At 62.4% G+C, this 16,026-nt stretch overlaps 1 protein-coding gene across 4 annotated transcripts; it reads left to right on the top strand.

The window, feature by feature from the left end:
• Window positions 1–503: 503 nt before the first annotated feature.
• Window positions 504–15,825, top strand: SSBP4 (single stranded DNA binding protein 4). 4 transcript variants are annotated; one of them, XM_054578735.1, is made up of 18 exons: window positions 504–629; window positions 8,402–8,474; window positions 8,792–8,853; window positions 8,941–9,025; window positions 12,186–12,275; window positions 12,753–12,818; window positions 13,027–13,086; window positions 13,170–13,239; window positions 13,406–13,473; window positions 13,547–13,614; window positions 13,879–13,924; window positions 14,018–14,053; window positions 14,147–14,201; window positions 14,286–14,356; window positions 14,448–14,526; window positions 14,877–14,905; window positions 14,988–15,095; window positions 15,464–15,825. In XM_054578735.1, the coding sequence occupies exons 1-18, from the start codon at window positions 571–573 to the stop codon at window positions 15,491–15,493; spliced, it is 1,155 nt and encodes a 384-aa protein (XP_054434710.1). In that variant the 5' UTR covers window positions 504–570; the 3' UTR covers window positions 15,494–15,825. The 4 variants fall into 4 exon arrangements, with proteins under 4 accessions (XP_054434710.1, XP_054434709.1, XP_054434712.1 ...); XM_054578734.1 differs by lacking the exon at window positions 15,464–15,825 and having other exon boundaries at window positions 14,988–15,197; XM_054578737.1 differs by lacking the exons at window positions 12,186–12,275; window positions 12,753–12,818.
• Window positions 15,826–16,026: the final 201 nt, after the last annotated feature.

Here is a 16,026-nt window from a genome sequence, read left to right on the forward strand (position 1 = left end):
CCAGGATCTGTGCGGACTTGTGTGTGTCCTGGGTTGAGATTGTATCTGTAACCGAGTGTGTGGCCGTGCTCCCGGCCGTGCAACTTGGGTGGCTGGTCCTGTCTGAGAGATGTGTGTTCAGCCTTGATCAGCCGTATCCTGCTGTGTGTCCCCGGGTGGCCGACCCCACTCATGCCCTGCGTGTATGTGGCCACTCCCCCTACCGTCCCGACACACAGGCGGGCCCTGCGCGTGCGTGCCCAGCCCACGGTTCCAGCGGCGGGACCCACCCGCGCGCCCGCCATCGCCCCTTTAAGAGCGGCGCGCGCGGCGGGAGGAGGGGGCGCGCGCTTCCCGGAACAGCCCGCGCAGTGGGAAGAGAGGAAGAAAATAAACCCGCGGCTGAAGCTGGAGCTGCTGCCGCCGGCGCCGCCGTGCGGAGCTCCCCCGCGCGGATGATGCCTGCGGTGCCCGCGCGGGGCTCGGGGCGGTGAGGCCCGGGGCGCGGGGTAGCTATGGCGACGACGAGCGCGGCCAGCCGCGCCGCCTGACAGGTGTGGGGACCCAGCGGCGGCGGCGGCTCGGAGCATTATGTACGCCAAAGCGGGCAAGGGCTCGGCCGTGCCCTCCGACAGTCAGGCCCGTGAGAAGTGAGTCGGGGGCCAGGGGCGGAGCTCGGCGGCCGCGCGGCTTCCGTGGGCCCCAACGCCGGCGCGCACCGCGAGGGGCACGTGGGCGCGGTGTGTCAGGCGTGCGGGGCCCGAGCGCACTTGAGGGGCCGCGAGAGTTGCCTGGGAACGCGAGACCCGAGGGGCGCGAGATTTGAGGGGGCGCGGGTGACCCGAGGGGCGTCAGGGGTTTCAGGCATCTCAAGATTTAAGGGGACGCGTGATACTCATGGGAGTGTGAGGGGCACAAGAAGTCATGAGGGGGCGCGTGAGGGTTGAAGGGGCGTGAAATTTCCGAGGGTGTGCGACACTCGAGGGACTTAAGAGACCCTAGGGGCTTGAGGAGCGTGGAGATTTGCGGGGAAGCGCGGGGCAGGACGCCGCGAGATTTGAGGGGGTGTGCGAGACTGGAGTGGGACTTGAGGGTCGCAAGACCTGCCCGACGGTCGAGCCTTCGGTGACTGAGGTTGCGGACGCGCGTGCGCGCGGGATCGCGATCCCGGCTGTTTCCCTAATTTTCCTGGGGAGTTTCCAGGGCAGGTGAGACTCGCCAGAGAGGACACCTGTTCGCTAGGCAGCTGGGTGGGACCCCTGGGGAGGCCGCAGGGCTCAGTGCTTCGGTGGGGCCCCTGGGTGGTGGAGCCCAGATGCGCCTCCTCTTGTTTTGGGCGTGGCGCTGGGCCGTGGGTACCAGGTGCTCTTGGGTTGCTGGTAAGAGGACAGTACCTAATTCCCAGATCCTGCGGTTGGGGGTCGCGGGCCCTGCAGAGCTGGGAGCTCCGTCTGGGGCAGGGAAGCAGCCTGAAGGTGGCTCTGCCACTTACCTGCTCTGTGACTTTGAGTGCTGCCCCTCTCCTAGGCTCGTTTTCCTTTCCTGAGAAATGTAAACGTAGTATCAGTGCCATCTCTCTTTTTCTCTTTTTAAAAGATTTTATTTATTTATTTTTAGAGAGAGAGGAAGGGAGGGGGAGAGAGAGGAAGAGAAACATTGATGTGAGAGAGAGAAATGGATCTGTTGCCTGTCATATGTGGTCCGTGCCAGGACTGAACCCACAGCCCAGGCATGTGCCCCGACAAGGAACCAAATCGGTGACCTTTAGCTTTGCGGGAGGACACCCAACCAACTGAGCCACACCGGTCAGGGCTCAGTGCCATCTGGGGAGGACTTGCAAGGTTCTGGGAGCTGTGACCTTCCCACAGCAAGGGTACCCAGCAGCTTGTGGTTTTGTTAAAGAGCCAGGGTAAGGTGCCTGTAGGAGGGAAGGCTTTCCATGGCTGATAGCCAGTGGCTGATTCGCAGGATCCTAAGAAGTCCAGCCACCTAGAGTGGCCTTGCTGGGAAACAGGCTGCCAGAACAGAGAAGCGGCCCGGTCATTCTTGAGAGGTCCTTGAGGGCCAGGCCAGGAGGGAGGACTTGTATGACTGGGCAGTAAAGAGGAACCTTGGATATGGGCTTGCTGCAGCCTTCTCTTGTCCTGCCTCATCTGCTTGGGCTAACAAATGGGACCCCCTCCCTTCCACAAGGACAAATGTCCATTCTCTACCCAGCGCTGGGACCATTTTGGAGAAGAGATTCTTCTGGCAGAAGATTTTAGGCAGATAACTGCCCTTTCAGGCCTTCCTTGCCCATCTACACAGTTATGAGGTTGGGCTCCATTTTCAAGCACCCTTAAGCACAAAGACTTTTTGAAACCGCCATCTGGCTCCTGCCCAGGTTGGAAGCAGGGCATGCCTGGCTTTGCCACCCCAGACCTGGGGGTCTTGGCATGTCCTCGGTCATTCTCTTACACTGCTTTGTGGGTCTGGGGTGGAGTGTAGTGGTTGGGAAGGATGTCCCAGGACTGAAGAATCCCACATCCTAGCAGGGAGGCAGGTGTCACATTACTTGGGCAAATAAATGGGAGGCCAAGCAGAGGATGATCTGAAGATATTCCATGAAGAAAGCAAAGTGGGAAAGCGGGTGGTAGTGAAGTCTGTGGGGGCTCTCAGGTGGGCAGAGACCTGGAGGAAGAGTAGGCCGCCGAGGGCACAGCAAGTACAAAGGCCCTGGGGCGAGGCCTGGCAAAGGAGCTGGGGCTGGTGCCCTGGGTGGGGGCAGGGCCGTCCATGCGGGCTCCATGAGGACAAGAGATGCTTGTGTGTATGAAAGTGGGAGAGGTGGGCACAATGACTTGGGTAAGAGTTGATGATGGCAGCTCAGGTGTGGGCATGGGGAAAAAAATAAGAGCGAGAATCAGAGATCTGAGCTGAGAGTAGTGGGGTTGGGAGTTTTGATCCCATCAAACATCCCAAGAGACGTATGATTCTTTGAACCTGGCCTTGGCTTTGGGCTAGGGCTGGAAAGGGGGTAATCCGAATCCTGACGCCTTCTCCCATCACCCCCTCACTCCCTAGCCTGCCCAGCAGTGGTCTCAGAGGACGGAGGAACATGCAGAAACACCTCCTCTGGAGGCTAGCAACGTACCTCACGTGGTGGCCTGTTCTCCAGTACCCTCTTTGGCCAGAACCATCCTGTGCTCATCCATTTCTTATAGAGGATCCTGGATGAGTGTCCGTTTGGAAATGGGGTTCTGCTACTAGAGAAAGTTTGGAAAACACCAGAGGGGATGTCAGGGCCTGGAGAGGAAGTGACCTGCCAAGCTCACAGGTTCTGGGCATGGACCTCTGAGAGCATGAGAGAGGCAGGCCGGCTGCTCTGTCTCCCCATCTGAAATGTGGCCTGCGGGCCCTGCAGGATGCTCGGAGGGATGGGCGGGAGGCGGCAGGCAGAACACCCTACGCAGGCAGCCACCAGCAGAGCCACTTCCTGCCCCTGGGCTTCGGTTTCCTCCCCTGTGAAATGGGGTGAAGGGGTTGCACTGCTCAGGCCCTTGGCCCTCCTGGACTCTGTTTTCCTTTCCTTCCTTCTCCTGAGCCCCTCTGGATCCCCATCTCCGTATGGGATCCGGGCCAGATTGCTTCAGAAACAGGGCGCCTGCTGGGTCCGCTGACTGCCGGTCCCTGCCCTCGGGGTGCACAGCCAAGCCTACGGAGGGGTGTCCAGCCTGCAGGCCAGGGTGGCTGTAAATGCAGCCCAACACAAAATTGTAAATTTATTTCAAGCATTATGAGATTTTTTTTGTCATTATGTGTCACACTGTATCTAACATGTGTCCTAAGACAACTCTTCCTCCAGCGTGGCCCAGAGGTGCCCAGGTGGAAGGACACCCCTGCAGGGGGTACAGTGATGAGGGGGCCCGGAGGGCGCCGGGGAGGCTGCAGTGCTGGTGGGCTGCCTGCACCAAGGCACAGCCTCTTCTGTAAACTGCAGACGCTCCGGGCCTGCAGGGAAGCCCATGAGTGACTGCTGCGCAGAACTAGCTAGCACTTGCATTTGCTAGTTGGTTTTGGGTCTTTTAAATTTTGAGATGAAGGAGACAGGGACGGCTGGAGGCCCCTTTATATCACTCCACTTCTGCCTCAGAGGCTCTGCCTTTTGCACGGCGGGGGTGTGGGGCAGAGGTCTAAACGTCCCGTGGGCGCACGTCTCCTCCAGCTCTTCGTGCGCTGTGAGGTGGGTTTAGAACAGGTCCGTAAGTGACAACCACGGTTGGTGTTACTGAGCAGCTCCTGTTTTTCTCCTGGGATTGGTTGTGAGATGGCACATAGCCATGGAGAGTTTGCTGCTTAGCCCAGCAGTTGAGAGAGTCACCTGTGTACGTGTCCCTGCTTCCAGGTGTGGCTGTGGGCATCCTGGTTGGTGAGGGCAGTGGTAACAGATTCTTGAGGAAGGAAACCCCGAGCTGGGTTCTGGAGGCCGGGCAGAGCCAGCGGACCCAACGCCACCTCCGGGAAAGGGCTTGAGAAGAGGTCTGGGGAGAAAATGGGAGGAGGGGGAAGGCAGGGATGGAAATTGTGAGTCGGGGTCGTCACTGGCCACTGGGTGGGAGAAAATCTGTAATCAACAGAGGCTGCCAGTGGGCTGGTGAGGAGGGGGCCACGCCTTGACAAGAGATGGCTGAGGCCTGGCCTTGGGGGTGGCAGAGAGGACGGAGGAAATGTGTGGGCTGGAGAGTCCCTTTGTGGGGCGCAGTGGGAACTGGCTGGTGGGTCGGGTGTGCTGGGGGCGTGACACAAGGCTGTGAGAAGGGGGCTTCTCCCTGCCCCCAGCAGCTTGATGATCCAGGGGTTTTTAGGGGGAGGAGGGCGCTGGGCAGGGAGCACCCATTACCATAACTCCTGGTAATTACAGTAATTCTTGATAATTATGGTGATAGTGCTGCATTCTAGTTCACGAGGCTCTAACAAACCTTCATCACCATTTCCCTGCACAGCCCATGTGCCCTTCTCCCCGTGAGCACTCCAGGGCGGGGCACACCATGTTCTCCATGTCACCGTTCCTTCTGGAGGGAGGGTCTCCCGGGAGCCACTCCACGCTCCCTGCCACCCACCTGCCTTGGTGCAGCAGGCGCCCCTCCAGTGGAGGGGGGAGGCTCCGTCCTGCAGGTCATTTATTTTGCCAGGCTTTGGCTCCAGAGCCCTGCTCTTCCCTGTAACCCACCTCAGGGCCTGGGTGGTCAGAGGCCTCAAGTCCTCCCTGGAGATGGCAAAACAACCTGCCAAATGTCCTGGCTTCAAAACTTTTCACCAAAAACAAGAAAAACAGCCCAGAATTCCCCTCTGAGACTTGATCCTGGTAAAAATTAAAGTACCAACACAACAGAAGTCAGCAAAACTGAGAATCTTCTCTAGCTTCTTTTTCCTCTTGGGATAAAACCCCAAACCCTTAACATCAAGACAGTAAGCGCTGACCATTACCAGAGCTCACCGACGACCCCCTCGGCTAGTTCTCCTGCCATCTCGGGAGATGGTCCGATGCTCTTGTGAACTCAGCGGGGAGGGGGACGAGACCAAGTCCCTGCCCTCCCAGCTGCGTCGCAGTGGGGGCTGCAGGCAGCGAGCAGAGGCTTGTGTCAAGTGGGAATGGGTAGGATGATGGGGAGAAGCTGGGCTGGGCAGGGCAGGGCAGGGCAGGGCTTAGGTGAATCATTGACAGACGACACTGGAGCCGTGCAGGTCTCTGCCTGAAAGTGCCCCAGGTGGGGAAGCAGCCTGTGCAACGGCCCTGGCATGGAGGGTGGCCAGTGTGGCGGGGGGGGGGGGGGGCACTGGAAGGTTCAGCTGGGAGTGCTGTGAGGGTGTGTGTAGACCCAGGGGCTCAGAGAGCAGCCATCGGAGCGGCCTTGTCAAAATTCAGGTGAGACACATAGTGGCCTGGACCAGGTGTGTGGTGGAGACAGCAGAAGAGAGCTTTTCCTTGAGGTTTTACCTAAATTCAGCAAGTGCGGCGATCTCAGGCTCGGTGGGCAGCACGCACCACATGGCGGCAGACTGCGGTGGGGCCTGTAGATGCCAGGTGGGTGGCAGAGCAAGCTCGGGAGCGCCCTGTGGGCAGCTGCGTGAAGATTTCCTCAGGGCAGAAGGCAGGCTGCCTAGGGAGAGGAGAGGAGAGGAGAGGCCTGCGCTGGGCGGGGAGCAGGCAGGGGTGGGCTGCTTGACCTGTGGCCTGGGTCAGACGCCACCACTGGACAGCCCAGGGCCAGGGAGACAGAGAGGGGCCTGGGGGGCCAGCAGCATGGAGCCCTTGGTGGATGTGGGGGACCAAGGGCCCCTACTTCAGGTTTATGGACCCCTGAGGAGAACCTCCTGCCGCTGGCGGGGGGAGGTGTGCGGCCAGAATGCAGCCCGTGCCCTCCCCCCAGCCTGAGCCCCCAACTCCACCCTGCTGCCTGTCTCCAGGGGTCTCACTCCCCCAGCCCTTCCTGCTCCCTCACAGACCCCCAGGGCTTCTCTCTTTGCCCGGGGGCTGGGGAGGTGAGCAGGTCTGAGCTTTTCACATCCGTCGTGTCGCCAGTGGACATGGGTCTGGGGATGCAGGCCGCTTGTGAAGGCTCAGGAATCCTCTAGAAGGGGAGGTGTCTCAGGAGTGAGTTGGACAGGTGCACCTGGAGGCCAGGGGGCCAGGAAGGAGACTGGGCTGGAGAGGAGCAGATGCTGGAGCCTGCTGGGGTACAGCATCAGGCTCGGGGGGTCCTGAGCTGGAGGTGCTGCCGGGGCGGGTGTGGTGACGTGATGCAGACTGAGGCCAGGCTTGGGGGGCTCACGTGCTCGGAGCTGTGTGACCACCGTGAGTCCTCCACCTCTGGGCCTCATCCCTGTCCCCTGGGTGGCCATCTCAGGTCACATGGTACAGTGTGAGCTATAGAAACACCTCACCGTGGGACGGCTGCCACCTGGAACCCCCAACATCCCCCCCACCTGTCCTCCCACAGCACACACTGCCTACCAACTCCCCATATAACTTACCTTCTTGTACCGTTGCCCCTTTGTTCCTCCTCACAAGCAGGTAACCCCCGGGGGGACAGGGGTCTGTCATGTTCACCGCACAAGGAGGCTCTGGGTAAATGTTGGTTGAATGAATGAATGAAAGAATGGACAGATAGATGAAGGAAGGAAGAGGGTCCAGGGTAAGGGCAGACTCATGGGGCAGGGAGCAAGGGCCAGGACAGAGGGCGGGAGCTGGGATGTGAGCCCTGAGGACCCTGGCTGGCAGGACAGAGAGCAGGAGGATGAGTCACAGCAAGTTTATTTTCGGATGGGGCTGTCAGCCAGGGGAGAATGGTGAGCTAAGTCCTGCCCTTGAGGAGCCCCCAGTCTCGGATCCAGACCCCTCCCCCAGCCCACCTGGGTGCTGGCTGGGCAGAAGGAGGATCCTGGGGCACCCAGAGGGGCCGGCATTAGTGGAGGGGATGGCTGGGGGACAGCGAGAGGCCAGGTCCTGTCTCTGCCAGCCGGTGCAGGAGACAGATGGGAGAGGGGAGGCGGAGGCAGAGGCAGAGGATGGAGGGGCCTGGGAGGCTGTGGGGATGGGCAGGCCTCCTGTGTGTCCTGCAGAGGGGCGCTGCTGGTTGACAAGTGGCCCCTGTTCTTTGGGTGGGCACCTGCTGAACTTTTGCGTGGGGGGCGTACCAAGCACTGTGGGCATTTGGAAGCCGAATGGGACTGCTGGCCCCATCTCCCCTCACGGGCCCATGCTTCCCCAGGCTGTCCCTGGGCCTGGCGCAGAGATTTGGCAGGCCCTGACCCCCAGGAAGAGGATGGGGCCCAGGGACACCTGGAGGAGGGAGGCCTTGGGGAGGAGAGGAGGGCCCTTTCCTCCTCAGCAGGCAGGGCTGGGAGTGAGCGAGGGGCTGGCGCTGAGCACGTGGCCCAGGATGCCCGCTGGGAGGCCTCCTGTTGAGCGCAGTCAGGAGTGACACCTGGGGGCCCTTGCTCCAGGCAGAAGACCTCCCCAGGGCCAAGGCCGCTCTGGGGTCTGGCATCGGCAGGATAGGGCTACAACTTAGTAGGCCGGTTGGGCGGGTGTTGAATTGACCAGAATTTGGCCTAGAAATGGGGAGTTGGGGACTGCTGGCGGTGCTGCCTGAAGGGGGGGCCTGCAGGCAGGGTGTTGATTGGCATGTAGGGGTTGGCCTGGCTGAGCAGCGAGGGAGGAGGCCAACTCCTGCGAGGAGTGGGGGAGAAGGGGGCTGTGAGTGAGGCTGGGGGTGGGTGCGATCAGGGCTCACTGTGGGCCCCCTGCCCCTCGTCTCCATCCACCCAACTGAAGGGAGGCATCTGCCTGAGACCCCCTTCCAGGGACCCTTGACGAGGGGTCCAGGCCGACTCCGCCCCAGCCTTCTGAGAGCCTGAGCCATTCCTGCCCCATACACAGGTTGGCGCTGTATGTGTACGAGTACCTGCTGCACATCGGGGCCCAGAAGTCAGCGCAGACCTTTCTGTCCGAGGTAAGCTGGCCCAGCCTCTCCACCCGCACCCCAGGTCCTCTCCTCCCAGGCTCTGCTGGGACCGCAGTGGTGGTGCCAGAGGGCCTCCCCGAAGGCCCTTGGAGCCGAGGGCTGGGTGGGTCAGGGCCTGCGGCTGGCGTACAGGCGTCTGTCCAGGTATCTGACGTTTGCCACTCTGCCCTTGTGCTTACCCTCCCGGCTACCTTGCTTTGGCCTGCTGGTTCCCTCCCCCATGTTCCCTGCCTGAGGAGGGCGGGGCGGGGGGACATCCGCAGACGGGGCAGTGGCCCCTCACCTGCTTTCCTTCTCCTGTGCAGATCCGGTGGGAGAAGAACATCACGCTGGGGGAGCCCCCGGGCTTCCTGCATTCCTGGTGGTGGTGCGTGCGGGGCTGGCGTGGGCAGGCTGTGGAGGGGGCTGGTGAGGGGTACGTGGGGAAACCATCATTCCCCCCTGCCACCCACAGCGTGTTCTGGGACTTGTACTGCGCAGCGCCTGACCGCAGAGAGGCATGCGAGCACTCCAGCGAGGCCAAGGCCTTCCAGGACTACGTGAGTCCCCGCCGCAGGGACCCAGTGCGGGCAGGGTGACAAGGCCTGGGGAGGGGGAGCTATGTGGCCCATGCTTGGCTTAGGTGGGCTGGGCGTCGCTCACCTACTGGGCCCAGGGTCGCTCACAGGGAGGCTCATCTCGCTCCACTGCAGCCCCCACCCCCTTCCGGAGGCCAGGCGCCCCTGCCCCCTCCACTTGGGCCCCGGTCCAGGGTAGACACACTGCAGCTCCTGCCTCCGCCACCGCCTGTCCCCTGCCATCCCAGCCCCTCTGAGCCTCCCGAAGGAGGAGCCCTGCTAGGGTTCTGGGGTCTAGCTGACAGCACCTAGGATAGTGCCTGACCTTGCTGTAAGACTAGGGGTGCTGACTTCCTGCTTTGGCCTCAGTTTCCCTCTCAGTTGATGGGGGTGTGTGGCGTCAGAGGCCTGTTTGGAGAGGAGCCTGGGGGGTGACTTGAGGGGATGGGTGGCATTTTGTCATGGGGGTGCAGATGGTAGTCCCCTGCCTTTATCTTCTTCACCCTGGCCCCTCAAAAGGCTGAGGGCAGGCCAGAGAGGGCTTTGGGGCCCTAGGCTGTGGGCCCAAGGGACAGGCAGCACCTCAGCCAGCTCCTGGGGGAGGTGCAGCTCCAGGCGAAGTCTCCATTTCCACCCCTTCCTCCCTCCACACCCACTTCCTCCAGCTGGTGCACTCACTCACCTCCCGCCTCAGGCCTCCCAGGGCGCCGCTGCCTCTGCCACCTCCGCCTCTCTCTGCAGCAGCACCTGAGTGCAGGCCTCTGCAGGGCCGGGGTACAGCCGCGAGGACGGGGGGTCCCCCACGTCTCTGAAGCCGCCCCTCGCACACTGTACGGGCATGCACAGAAGCTGGGGTCCCTGCTATTTGCCCCCATCAGATCCTTCTGTGCTTTTGTTGTCCCTGTGTCTGGGTCCCGCCAGACTTTGGGCCCAGGGGTGTCTGAAGCTGCGCCCCTCTTTGTGCCTCTCAAGTGTCCCTGGCGCTGTTACCCTCACAGCCCTGCAGTGCCTAGGCCCCCACCTGGGTCTGACAGCTTCTGGAGGGGGACGAAGCTGGGTTCCACATCTGTGAATAGTGCTTCCTGGTGCTTCCTGGTTACCATGGCAGCAGGGCAGGGGTGGGATGGGAGGGGGACAGGCGCAGGCACAGCAGTGGGGGGCGCACAGGGTGTCGGCACTCTGCAGTCCCTGCTTTAGCTGGGGCCACCTCGCCCACCCTCCAAGGGGGGGCCCCGCCTTCCCCCTCCAGGCTACTTCGGCATCTCCCATCTCCGAGAAACACCAGCACGCCTAGCCTGTCGTCATGGCAATGTGGGCTGGGTGCCTTTGGGTGGGTGATTGACGTGGGGGCGTCCAGCCCAAGCCTCCTGAAAAGGAGGGTGGGCTGGCTGTGTATTAACCCTTAATGGCCTAGAGTTGGGGAGCCGCGGGAGTGAGGAGTGGCCTATCTACCCTACACCTCGTGATCCAAGCCTGGCTCACGGCCTTCCCCACCACCTCTCACCACCGCTCCCCCCCCGCCCCCCCCCCCCGCCCCTGCAAACCCTCCTGCCAGGAACCCCTCTGGCGCCTACTACGGCTGTGAAGGGGGGCCACTCCCCTCCCAGTGGGGCAGACAGTGAGGGGGTGGACAGACCCAGGGCTAGGAGGAGTCCCCTTCCAGCCACTGAGGTAGGCCTGCCAGAGTAGCTGTTACAAGCCATGAGGCTGTGTGTTTGTATGGGAGGTGACATGGAGGCAGGGGGACCCAGGGGCTGAAAGCTTTGTCTTTGCCACCCCCAGAGTCACTTGGGTTTTTCAGGTGACTTGTGCTGGGCCCTGGGAGTGTTCTCAGCCACTGTAGACCTGGGGAGGCTCCCATCCTCCATACCCCCAGCTTGGGGCCTGCCTGGGCAGGAGTCCTGTAGAGGCAGACCTTTGAGAAGGAGCAGGAAGGGCGCCTGGCTGCAGTTTCTCTTGGGGAGGGGCTGGTCTTCAGGGGCCCCTTGCCCCACTCCGGTTGGGCAGGAAGTGTTGTGTGATTGGGCTCCTGCTTAACCCCTCTGAGCCCAAGTGGCTGCAGTCCCACAAATTCCTGAGCAGCCCTGGTGCTGGTTTGCACCAGCCTCAGGAACAGCAGTAATGAGGATACCCTATCCCCCTCCCCCTGCGTCCTGGTAGGGGTGGGGGAGGGTGGGTGATGCAGACAGACAGGAGTGGGGGCTCCCAGAAAAGCACTCTCTACTCAGTGCCCTTCCCTGTGCTTTGATGTGTCCCCTCTGCCCTGTGGACTAGCTCTCCACCCCACCTCCCCGCCTGCTCTGTGGGCCCCCATGGCTGACAAGCCTGGGACTTGGGACTGACCAGAGCAAGTGACTTTTCAGCCTGTCCCCTGTGTCTCTACCCTTGGTTCTCACACTAATGCCCCTCTGGCACCTGGCCTTCTCCCCTCCTCCATCTGAAGAGAGGTTGGGGGCCTGGACACCACACCCAGGGAACCAGCTCTTCTCCCCTCCCTCCGGGAGCGCGGTGGGAGTGGTCTGCACAGCAGCCCTGGAGAGGGAGGTTCACCTTGAAGCTGTTGATCTTTTGTCTGTTTATTTGGCATGTACGGGGCAGAGCTGGGGGTCCAGCTAAGCTGCTTTGCTAGCTAGAAGGACACGGTGTGTGGGGAAGGGCCTGTGGTCAGGGACAGGACCCCTGCCCAAAGGAGGCTGGATTCGGATGGAAAGAAATCAGCCTGTGATGGATTCCTGGACCGAGTGTATGCCAGTCCTGTGTGGCTGACATTTTTAGGCACCCCCCCACCCCCAATCTGTGGTCTTGGGATTCTGGGGATTGAGATCTCTGGATCCCTGTCCTTCTTCATGGGCTGGGGGCTCAGCCTGGCTGGGCCCTGACCACCTCCAGGTTCTCAGGTGCAGCAAGGAGGCAGAGCCCCTGCAAGGCCACCCAGGCAAATAAAAGTCTGTGGACCTGTCAAGGTTGTTAAACTGGTGCGGGAACAGCTGCTCTGTCACCCAGAGGACCCACCCTCCCATGCGTGGCCAGAGAGTCGGATGGCTAGGGTTCCCTTTTCTGTGGGACTGGCTGCTTGCTGAGAAGAGGGGACACGGGGCCAAAAGTGTCCCGGCTGACCCTTGGCATATCCTCCACCCTACAGAGCGCTGCGGCTGCCCCCAGTCCTGTGATGGGGAGCATAGCCCCCAACGATGCAATGGCAGCAGGCCCCATGGCACCTGGCTTCTTCCAGGTACAGGGCTGGGGCCCTTCCCGGACCCTGGGTGCACATGTGTCAGAGTGACAGGCATGGGTGCTGACGGGTGGGGGTCCTATGTTGGGAGAAGCCCTGAGTCAGGCAGGCTGGGGTTGGGTGGGAGGGTTGGGGGGGATGGGGGGGATGCACATGAGGGCCTTGGTGGTGCTGGCAAAGGAGGGGCTATAGGGTCTGCGCTCCAGTGCAGGAGAGGGCGGGGGCTGCTGCACACTTGACCTGCCTGCGAGCGTGCCAGGGTGCCAGGGCCCACAGAGCGTGGCTCTCTCGGCTGTGGGTCCTGTCCTGACCCCTCCCATAGGGGATACCCTCAGTCCTGCTGACTGGCCCACCCCCTTGCCTCCGTGGCGTTCCCTCCTTCCCCTCCCTTGGCCAGATGCAGCAGGGCCTCAGAAAACAGTGGAGTTTCCGGTGCCCTGGCTCTGGCTCTTCCCAACCTATCTGGTTCTGTCCTAGGGCCCCCCTGGCTCCCAGCCAGCCCCCCACAACCTCAGCACCCCAATGATGGGGCCTCACATTCAGGTAAGGATCTGTGACACCCCGCCCCTTTGCCCAAACACACACCCCTCTGTGCTCGCACACACCAGGAGCCAGCTGCTACGGTTTGCTGGCTGGGCCTGGAGGAGGGGCGAGCCAGGTTCTGGGCCTGGGTGCAGCAGGAACCAGGTAGCTTTGGGAGGGGGGTGAGTGGGTGGGGGGGAGGTGCTGACCTCTGGCCCACCTCTTCCAGCCCTTCATGTCACCACGGTTCCCAGGGGGCCCCCGGCCCACCCTGCGGATGCCGAGTCAGGTGAGAGAGGGAAGACAGACGGAGGGGGGCAGGAGCTGGGCCGGGGTGGGGCACCATGCTCAATGCTCCATGCCCCTCTGCAGCCTCCCGTGGGCCTCCCTGGCTCCCAGCCCCTCCTCCCTAGCACCATGGACCCCTCCCCGCGTGCTCAGGGTGAGTAGGGGAGCTCCAGCAGCTGTCCTCCGTTACCCTTCAGGACCCCAGCTTTACGTGCCCCATCTCTGCTGTTTCACTGTACGACCACCCCCCGCCCCAAGGCATGTGTCCACACTGGGCAGTGGTCCCAACCTGAGCCACCTTCCTTCTGCCCCCATCCCAGGGCATCCGAACATGGGCCCCATGCAGAGGGTGACTCCTCCACGGGGCATGGCCAGCGTTGGGCCCCAGGTAAGGGGTGGACCAGGGGGCTTCAGGGGCTCTTCCCCTCTTGGCCTGCACTCAGGGCCCTTTCCCCTCACAGAGCTATGGAAGTGGCATGCGGCCCCCACCCAACTCCCTCGCTGGCCCAGGCCTGCCCGCAATGAACATGTAAGGCCCAAGGGACCCCCAGAGTGTGCCCCCAGGGGCCACCATCCAGCTTCTTGGGACTGGATCAGCACAACAGCCCGGGATATTATTTGTCCACTGTTGGTTGGGGAAATTGAGGCCCAAAGGCCAGTGAGTGATGGGTTGAGGTTTCCAAGTGGTTACCACTTAGCCAACATCTGCAGTTTTGGGCCCCAGGGGGCAGGGTGGGCGGGGGTGGCGTGCTGCCCAGCCCAGCCCCAGGTTCCACCCACCATCTCTTAAAAGGGGCCCCGGAGTGCGCGGCCCGTGGGCCAGCCCCAGTGGCAACTCGGTGAGTTGGGGAGCGGGGGGGGGGGGGCGGGGGGTGGGTAAGGGGTGTGGATGGTACCACCTGCCAACTGCTTACTGCTGCCCCTCTCCCCAGATCCCCTATTCTGCCTCCTCCCCTGGCAGCTACACAGTGAGTGGGGCCGGCACTTGGCAAACTCAGTGGTGGGGGGAGCAGGGTGGCAGGCGGGGGCCTTTCTAATGTTTTGTCTACCTCTGTGTTCAGGGACCCCCAGGAGGCGGTGGGCCCCCTGGAACACCCATCATGCCCAGCCCTGGAGGTACTAGGGTCTGGGGGGGCATAAGGAGGGGTATGTTTGAGGGAGGCCCCTCAAACCCAGGCCTTCATGCCTCATCTCCCCCAGACTCCACCAACTCCAGCGAGAACATGTACACCATCATGAACCCCATGGGGCCAGGTGCCGGCAGGGCTAATGTGAGTGGGGAGCCGCGCGTAGGGGCAGCTGGAAGTGGTGGCCCAGCTGGCGAGTGGTGGCCTGAGCCTCACCCTGCCCTTCTGCCTGCAGTTCCCACTGGGCCCCAGCCCAGAGGGCCCTATGGCAGCCATGAGTGCGCTGGAACCTCACCACGTGAACGGATCCCTGGGTGAGTGGGCAGCCTGGGACTCACCCCCCACAGGCTTCTTTGCCAGCCTCATGCTCCCCCTGAGGGCCACCTCAACCCCCTCTACCGCCCCTGTACCTGTGTTCCCTCTAGGGGCATCCAGGTTGTGCCTTGAGCCTCCAAGGGCTACTTAGTGATGTGGGCTGCGCTAGGGGGAGGTAACTAAACTGCGGGACGTCTGGCTGCCAACAGATATCCCTTCAGGCCCTCCTCCCTGGACCCCCAAGCGGGCTGAACTGAAGGGTGGGCGCAGCCACGGGGCAGGGGGACGTTTGCGGAGGACCCCAGAGCAGGCGCTCTGAGCCGCGTGTCCCCGTGTCTGTCATCCATAGGCTCGGGCGACATGGACGGGTTGCCGAAGGTGAGGAGCCACGCTCAAGCGGGGCTGGGGGGTGGGGCGGGCGGGCAGACAGAAGTCTCGCGTTGACTGCGGCTGCCCCCAGAGCTCCCCCGGCGCAGTGGCCGGCCTGAGCACCGCCCCGGGCACCCCGCGGGATGACGGCGAGATGGCGGCCACCGGGACTTTCCTGCACCCGTTCCCGAGCGAAAGCGTAAGCGACTGCGTCGACTCTCCCCCCGCGGCGGCGTCGGGCCGGAGGGGCCTGGCGGGCAGGCCCCGGCGGGGCGGCCGGGGGGCCAGAGCAAGACCGTGACTGCGGCGGGCCAGGTGGGGGGGCGGCCGCGGCATCCTTCCCCTTCTCTCCCTCCCCACTCCTGCCCAGGTGTCACGCCCCTACCCTGCCCCCATCCAGTGACCTTCGCCCCAGGGCGGTCTCAACTCCCTAATTTCTTCGATGCCTGCCCCCCTCATCCGTGTGTGCCCCACCAGTCCATTTGTCCATTCTCCCGGGGGGGCGGGTCCCAGCCTAGACCGGAGCTGAGCCCGCGCCCCGCGCGCCACCCCCTCGTCTCTCCGCAGTACTCGCCTGGGATGACCATGAGCGTGTGACGGGGCAGCAGCCCCTTGCCCACTGCTGGCCTCGTCCTCTGCCCAGCGCCCCTGCCCTGGGGCCAAGGGCCAGTGGCTCAGGTGGTCTGCAGGGGGAGGGTCTGAGGTCACACCTCGGGCAACTGGACTCCCGGTCCAGGCTTGGAGCCTGGGAGGCCCCCCCATGAAGGACTCTCATTTTATTAAAAAAACAAAACAAAACAAAAACAAAAAAAACGCAAGGACCTCAGTGATGCTCTTTTCCATGTGGGCCCGACCCCCACCCTCACCTGTTTGTCTTGGGGGACTCCTGGGGGGGCCTCCTTCCCTCGAGACAGTAAGGGGTGGGCCCCATCAATAAATGTAACTTGTTTTGGTTTTTGGTATCTGGTCTCGGGATTACTTCACTTTGGCTTGCAGCCACACCACTCTGGGGTCTCAGCCCCACATTCAGGGCTGGAGTTAGGCAGAGGCCCTGGGGGTCCTGGAAGGTCCCTGAGGGTTGAGACAACAGTTTTGAAGGGTAGGTAGGAGTCCTACCAGGTGAGAAATAA

The sequence above is a fragment of the Pteronotus mesoamericanus genome, unplaced genomic scaffold (genome assembly GCF_021234165.1).
Source record: "Pteronotus mesoamericanus isolate MK-2021 breed Mesoamerican mustached bat unplaced genomic scaffold, CSHL_Meso_final contig_502, whole genome shotgun sequence".
Taxonomy (NCBI): domain Eukaryota; kingdom Metazoa; phylum Chordata; class Mammalia; order Chiroptera; family Mormoopidae; genus Pteronotus; species Pteronotus mesoamericanus.

What these genes read in the sequence shown, in the direction of transcription:
- SSBP4 (XM_054578734.1), top strand. Translation starts at nt 571, where the DNA reads ATGTACGCCAAAGCGGGCAAGGGCTCGGCCGTGCCCTCCGACAGTCAG. An exon ending in TGATGGGGCCTCACATTCAG is followed by an intron (nt 12,819 to 13,026) that starts GTAAGGATCTGT and finishes CACCTCTTCCAG; the next exon opens with CCCTTCATGTCACCACGGTT. An exon ending in CCCTGCGGATGCCGAGTCAG is followed by an intron (nt 13,087 to 13,169) that starts GTGAGAGAGGGA and finishes GCCCCTCTGCAG; the next exon opens with CCTCCCGTGGGCCTCCCTGG.